This window comes from Megalobrama amblycephala, linkage group LG8 (genome assembly GCF_018812025.1).
Source record: "Megalobrama amblycephala isolate DHTTF-2021 linkage group LG8, ASM1881202v1, whole genome shotgun sequence".
Lineage (NCBI taxonomy): Eukaryota > Metazoa > Chordata > Actinopteri > Cypriniformes > Xenocyprididae > Megalobrama > Megalobrama amblycephala.
The window spans coordinates 2,250,001-2,257,500 of record NC_063051.1 but is presented as its reverse complement, the minus strand read 5'-3'; the positions used below and the strand labels follow the sequence as shown (position 1 = coordinate 2,257,500).

Here is a 7,500-nt window from a genome sequence, read left to right as displayed (position 1 = left end):
TGCAGCCCAGCTGGAGTTTGTTCAGATCCTGGTGATCGTGGTGGTGATGATGATGATGGTGGTGGTGATCACATGTCTGCTGAATCACTACAGACTCTCTGCGCGATCTCTCATCTCTCGCCACGGACGAGCGCGCAGACGCCACCTGCCCCTGCCGTCGGTAAGAAACACACACACACACACACACTGTACTGTCCATGATGCTTCATTCACACACGCTGATGTCCGTCTCACAGGTTTCGGATCACTGTCGAGTAACTGTGCTAATGTTAGCTTCGGCTGGGTCACATTATCAATGACTCATGACACTCATGAGTGTGTGTGTGTGTGACAGTTTAGCAATTTAACTCATTCTAGACTCATTACAGAAATCCTGACATCTAGTGGCTGTAGAATAAACTACCTCACAATATGACACACTGCAATATGTCACGATTGAACACATTATGATTCATCTTGATATCATCGTTGAATGATGATTGAAACTGGGCTGAATGCATGATAGACGACCAGTGTTTCTCTCAAGCGGTTGGAAATGAGAAATGATGCTTTTAGAGTCTCTTTATTATTGAACTATAGCAAATTACATTAATGTGCATTAAAAAATAAAAAAAATATATTGTATATTTTAAGTCCTTATATAAATATAAATTGTTTCTGTTTCTGTATCATGTGTTTTTCTCTGTGTTTTATTCAGGAGGGCAGTCTGTGGTCCTCTGATGCTCCAGGCTCTTCTAGTGCCATCAGTGAGGTATGATTTATTTCATTAATAACTGCATTTATATGCAACGCTGTTATTACTCTGTACTCTCATCCAGACAGAAAATAAGTCACAAAGGGTCCAAATTGCATTGTTGAGAGAAAAAAAACACAAATAAGTCACATCAGTGTAAAGATTAATGTTGTTATGACATTCAGAATTAATATGAAAATGTTTATAAACATTCTAAACTCTATAAACATGCATTTTAGATCCTCTCACTCCACAACAAATGCAGAACAGAACAGAACAGGAATCTAAGAATAAAACAAACATAAATATTAGTGGCATTCCTTATAAATCACATTTATTATTTGCTATTTATGCAAAAAGAATGCATAAATAAAACTTAGTATCATAAGATTCCCTCAAAATACAAAATATTAAATAAAAAATATTATTGAACAAAAATGCCCAAAAAAAATGCATAAAATGAATAATATTGATGCAATAAGAATGCATAAATATTACTTGGTATAACATTCCCTCAAAATACAAAATATTAAAAAATATAATTGAACAAAAATGTAAAAAAATGCATATTTATGCAAAAAAGGATAGTATTTATGCGAAAAGAATGCATAAATATTACTTAGTACCATAAGATTCCCTCAAAATACAAAATATTAAAAAATATTATTGAACAAAAATGTAAAAAAAAATGCATACAAATGCATATTTATGCAAAAAAGGATAGTATTTATGCGAAAAGAATGCATAAATATTACTTAGTGCCATAAGATTCTCTTAAAATACAAAATATTAAAACATATTATTGAACAAAAATGCCATAAAATGCATAATATTGATGCAAAAAGAATGTATAAATATTACTTGGTATAACATTCCCTCAAAATACAAAATATTAGAAAAATATTTTTGAACAAAAATGTAAAAAAAAAAAAAAAGCATAAAAATGCATATTTATGCAAAAAAGGGATAGTATTTATGCAAAAAGAATGCATAAATATTACTTGGTGCCATAAGATTCTCTTAAAATACAAAATGATAAAAAAAAAATTATTGAACAAAAAGACAAGAAATTTCATAAAAATGCATAGTATTTATGCAAAAAGAATGCATAAATATTACTATAAAATTCTATCAAAATACAAAATATTAAATAAAAATGATTGAACAAAAATGCCAAGAAAATGCATAAAATGTGTAATATTGATGCAAAAAGAATGCATAAATATTACTTAGTATCATAAGATTCCCTCAAAATCCAAAATATTAAATAAAAAATATTATTGAACAAAAATGCCATAAAATGTATAATATTGATGCAAAAAGAATGTATAAATATTACTTGGTATAACATTCCCTCAAAATACAAAATAATAGAAAAATATTTTTGAACAAAAATGTAAAAAAAAAAAAAAATGCATAAAAATGCATATTTATGCAAAAAAGGGATAGTATTTATGCAAAAAGAATGCATAAATATTACTTGGTGCCATAAGATTCTCTTAAAATACAAAATATAAAAAAATATTATTGAACAAAAATGCCAAGAAATTGCATTAAAAATGCATAGTAATGATGCAAAAAAGGATAGAATTTATGCTTCAAGAATGCATAAATGTTACTTGGTACCATAAGATTCCCTCAAAATACAAAATATTAAAAAATATTATTGAACAAAAATGTAAAAAAAAAAATGCATACAAATGCATATTTATGCAAAAAAGGATGCATAAATATTACTTGGTGCCATAAGATTCTCTTAAAATACAAAATGATTAAAAAAAAATTATTGAACAAAAAGACAAGAAATTTCATAAAAATGCATAGTATTTATGCAAAAAGAATGCATAAATATTACTATAAAATTCTATCAAAATACAAAATATTAAATAAAAATGATTGAACAAAAATGCCAAGAAAATGCATAAAATGTGTAATATTGATGCAAAAAGAATGCATAAATATTACTTAGTATCATAAGATTCCCTCAAAATCCAAAATATTAAATAAAAATATTATTGAACAAAAATGCCATAAAATGCATAATATTGATGCAAAAAGAATGTATAAATATTACTTGGTATAACATTCCCTCAAAATACAAAATATTAGAAAAATATTTTTGAACAAAAATGTAAAAAAAAAAAAAAAAATGCATAAAAATGCATATTTATGCAAAAAAGGGATAGTATTTATGCAAAAAGAATGCATAAATATTACTTGGTGCCATAAGATTCTCTTAAAATACAAAATATAAAAAAATATTATTGAACAAAAATGCCAAGAAATTGCATTAAAAATGCATAGTAATGATGCAAAAAAGGATAGAATTTATGCTTCAAGAATGCATAAATGTTACTTGGTACCATAAGATTCCCTCAAAATACAAAATATTAAAAAATATTATTGAACAAAAATGTAAAAAAAAAATGCATACAAATGCATATTTATGCAAAAAAGGATAGTATTTATGCGAAAAGAATGCATAAATATTACTTAGTGCCATAAGATTCTCTTAAAATACAAAATATTAAAACATATTATTGAACAAAAATGCCATAAAATGCATAATATTGATGCAAAAAGAATGTATAAATATTACTTGGTATAACATTCCCTCAAAATACAAAATATTAGAAAAATATTTTTGAACAAAAATGTAAAAAAAAAAAAAAAAATGCATAAAAATGCATATTTATGCAAAAAAGGGATAGTATTTATGCAAAAAGAATGCATAAATATTACTTGGTGCCATAAGATTCTCTTAAAATACAAAATATAAAAAAATATTATTGAACAAAAATGCCAAGAAATTGCATTAAAAATGCATAGTAATGATGCAAAAAAGGATAGAATTTATGCTTCAAGAATGCAGAAATGTTACTTGGTACCATAAGATTCCCTCAAAATACAAAATATAAAAAAATATTATTGAACAAAAATGTAAAAAAAAAATGCATACAAATGCATATTTATGCAAAAAAGGATAGTATTTATGCGAAAAGAATGCATAAATATTACTTAGTGCCATAAGATTCTCTTAAAATACAAAATATTAAAACATATTATTGAACAAAAATGCCATAAAATGCATAATATTGATGCAAAAAGAATGTATAAATATTACTTGGTATAACATTCCCTCAAAATATTAGAAAAATATTTGAACAAAAATGCCAAGAAATTGCATTAAAAATGCATAGTAATGATGCAAAAAAGGACAGAATTTATGCTTCAAGAATGCATAAATGTTACTTGGTACCATAAAATTCCTTCAAAATACAAAACATTAAAAAATGTTATTGAACAAAATATATTACTTTGACTTTACTGGAAAAAAAACAACAACTTGCATTCGAGGTGTTTTTTTTGTCTGGGATAAGTATGAGTGAAGACGGCAACATGCCAGCTGTATTTGTAGACATGCATCATTCCAGATCCCGTTTGACTCTGGTGTCCGTGTCTCCAGCAGGTCTACACTCCTCGACCTCCGGACCGGGTCCCGTCGTACCTTCAGCGTGAGCGTCTGGACCGCTTCCAGCCCACGTACCCGTACCTTCCCCACGCCATCATCGACCTCCCGCCGACCATCTCGCTGTCAGACGGAGAAGAGCCTCCGCCGTACCAGGGCCCGTGTACCCTTCAGCTCCGAGACCCCGAGCAGCAGCTGGAGCTCAACCGAGAGTCGGTCCGAGCGCCTCCCAACCGCACCGTCTTCGACAGTCCTCTGATCGACGCGGGCATCAGCGCCGGGAGGCTGGAGGGCGCTCCGCCCGCGTACAGTGAAGTCATAGGGCACTACTACCACCCGTCGTCATTGCCGCGCCACGCACAGACTCAGTCCGCACCTCCGGCGCTGCTGGTGCAGGGCGTCATTCAGATCAGCCGCACGGACAGCAGAAACACCCGCAACAAAGACAAACAGAAAGCACAGCAGGTCTGACGAGCTGACGTCAGCACCTCAGTGCATTAGTATGAGCGATCGTGCTTCCCGTTTGTCGGAGGAAAATCACGGCAGTTGCACAACAGACTCACACGAGAGCTGCCGCTTCCGGATTTGCTCCGGTCTTGCCTTTTCACTCGGACCGAGACGAACTTTCTATACATATTTACATGTTATTTGTCCTCTTCTCTCTCTGTACTGACAAACTCTGACAACAAACAAAAACAGGTTTGATTCTTCGCTGGAAAAAGTCTCGTCTGTCCAGCGCAAACATCGAAACATTCTTAAATCAAGATACATTTACTGGAGAAGCAAAATAGTCATGTTTACTGAAAAAAGAAAAATCATCAAAATGAAGTGAGTTTGTGCTTAAAACAAGAACAAATATAAATGTTTGTTCTTGTTTTAAGCACTTAAACCACTCAATATCTCAATTTAACACTGTTTAGATGTTTGTGCTGGAAAGCAAGATATAAACACTGAGGAAGAACATCATTTTTTTGCATTGTAGAAAGTTTCAGGGTTCAATTTTACCCTCATCTTCAATACAAAACGGTTCTGTAAAAATGCCAACATCACTAGTTTTGCATCAGATGCACAATATTTATACTGGAGCGTAAACATTTATTCTGACGTTTGTTTGCTGTCAGAGAGACAGAGAGAGAGCGGTCGGTTGTTTGTTGAGGTGCCAACAACACACAGATTCATGTATGTATGTGTGTGTATATAGGCTACTATATAAATATATATATACATGTATATGGAAAGCTGAAAAAAAGCAAACTTAAAAGCACGATTTTAGAGTTATTTATATAAATGTCTAAAATTGCACTATTTTTAATATTACAATATGACGAGCCTCGGCTTGCGATCAGTCCACAGATGGCGTGAGTGTCCTATGAACGAGTTCAACGCTTCACAGCTCGACTGAACAGAGTTCTAGAGTAGTCTTTGAGCTAGATTACTAGTGTAGAGTAATTTCAGAGCCCTTCAAATGTGTTTGCCTTAACTTTATTCTGTATTCTAGAAATCTGAATTCACAATCATTGATGATGTTTAGAGCCGAAGGATTCCTTCTGTTCGGCTGTGGCGCACCGGCTCGGCGTCTCTTATAGCACTTTACCGACAGCGGGAGGAAAACAATCGACGACACCTGTAGCCGCTGATTCGATTCGGAGTACACAGAGCAAAATCTCCAGAGTTAAATCAACTCTGCTCACATGGTCCCTCTCTATATTGAAGCAGAGTGAAAGTTAATGAGATAATTAAGTTATGATTGAGCATTATTGATGAACGCCTGCTGTTAACAAGCAGAATCACTGAAAAGAAACACAATAACTACAACTGACTTCAGCCACAGCTTCTCAAGATCTGATTAATTAAACAACTCCACAAACAGCACATTATATCATTAACTTTAACTCTATTTTAACTCTACATAGAGAGGGATCATATGAGCAGAGTTGATTCAACTCTGGGGATTTTGCTGTGTAAATGAGCACAAAAGCAAACGAATATGCAAACGCTCCCTCACGGGACGACGCTCGCAGAGCTGAAATCACGTCATGGGAATGTTGATTCACTCTTGACTCGAGTCACTGAATCATAAATTCAACTCATTCGCTGCCAAATAGTGACTCGCACAAACGAACCCATGATTCAGTCTGCGCTCGTCCGTCCAGGCGGGGAATATCGGGTCGGGTTTTGCTAGTGTTCGGGTTTATTCCAGAGAAACGCTGCTTACAGGAAGTCAAGAGCTGGAGAGAGAAACTACAAATGTAGTTTAAACGCTTATCGGACTTTAATCTAGCTGTTTAGTGCATAATATCATATTATCTGCCAAATGCATTTCCTAAAAACCAGCTGTTTAAATTCCTAAGTAGGTAGCTAGTGCATTTGTATAATCTATATATATATTCCATATATATTTCTACACATATGATGCTTTGGCATTTCCATAAATGCGCAGTTGGTGTGGTTCTCTCTCCAGCCGTGGCGTGACGTCTTCCCTTTACAGAGATGCCCGTTTTGTGCCCTCTTGAGATGCCAGTGTGTCACACGCCCCAGTCAGCCAATCAGGCGGCCGTTGACAGGAAGTGACATTGTATGCATGATGATGATGATGATAGTGGAGAGAGTTGCAATATACCGACTTTTGGCCTTTTGATAATGTAGTTTAGCGCAGATTAAATATGTACTAGTTGTTTTCATGTTATTGTTAGGTCATTTTTTTTTGTTCGCTCACATGCATTAAACAAACGGCAGATTTGTAAGTGATGTTAACTTCAGTTTCGTTCGTTCAGACCCTCGTGACGTGTGCCTTCAGTCGTGTGTCATTCTGTTGCCTTCATATTTGAATCTTTCCTTCTGCGGTTAAGAAAACATTTGATGCACGTTTGATTTGGTGAAAGTTTAAGCACAAGATGAAACCAAACGACGGGGACGTCTGCTCATCTTCACGTTGCTTTAAGTTGGCGTTTCTCACGCTCAACTCTTAATCTAATAACTGAAGGCCTTCCATGTGAAAAGAGGCATTTCCAAAGAAGGACTTTCTATCCAAGCCTTTGCGAGAGGTCAGAACGACTGGACGACTGGACTAAAGCTCTTATCTCGTGTTTTTCTCCTCTCTTGGCATTGCTTTGGGTTTGAACATGCCATTGAACGCTTTAGAGAATCCAGCTGTTGCGAATGGAAAGCATCTGCAGTGCTTCTTCTGCTTCTCATTCGGCGTTCAGATATCCACATGTGTTATTGTCAGTAATGACCGCTTACTTGTAACTCTTACTTTTATTTTTATTTATATCAGATCTTGAAAAGTGTTACCGGA

General features: G+C 34.0%; 1 protein-coding gene across 2 annotated transcripts in view; it reads left to right on the top strand.

Annotated features, from left to right (window-relative positions):
- The window catches only part of pmepa1 (prostate transmembrane protein, androgen induced 1), a 32,467-nt gene that overhangs the window by 24,860 nt on the left and 107 nt on the right, over positions 1-7,500 (top strand). Inside the window, exons 2-4 of one of the 2 annotated variants that reach the window (XM_048198648.1) lie at positions 6-160; positions 698-751; positions 4,200-7,500. The exon at positions 4,200-7,500 is cut by the window's right edge and continues 107 nt beyond it. In XM_048198648.1, coding sequence (XP_048054605.1) covers positions 6-160; positions 698-751; positions 4,200-4,673 — 683 coding nt within the window. In that variant the 3' untranslated portion in view covers positions 4,674-7,500. The remainder of the gene's footprint in view (positions 1-5; positions 161-697; positions 752-4,199) is intronic. The other variant, XM_048198649.1, reaches the window with a different exon arrangement.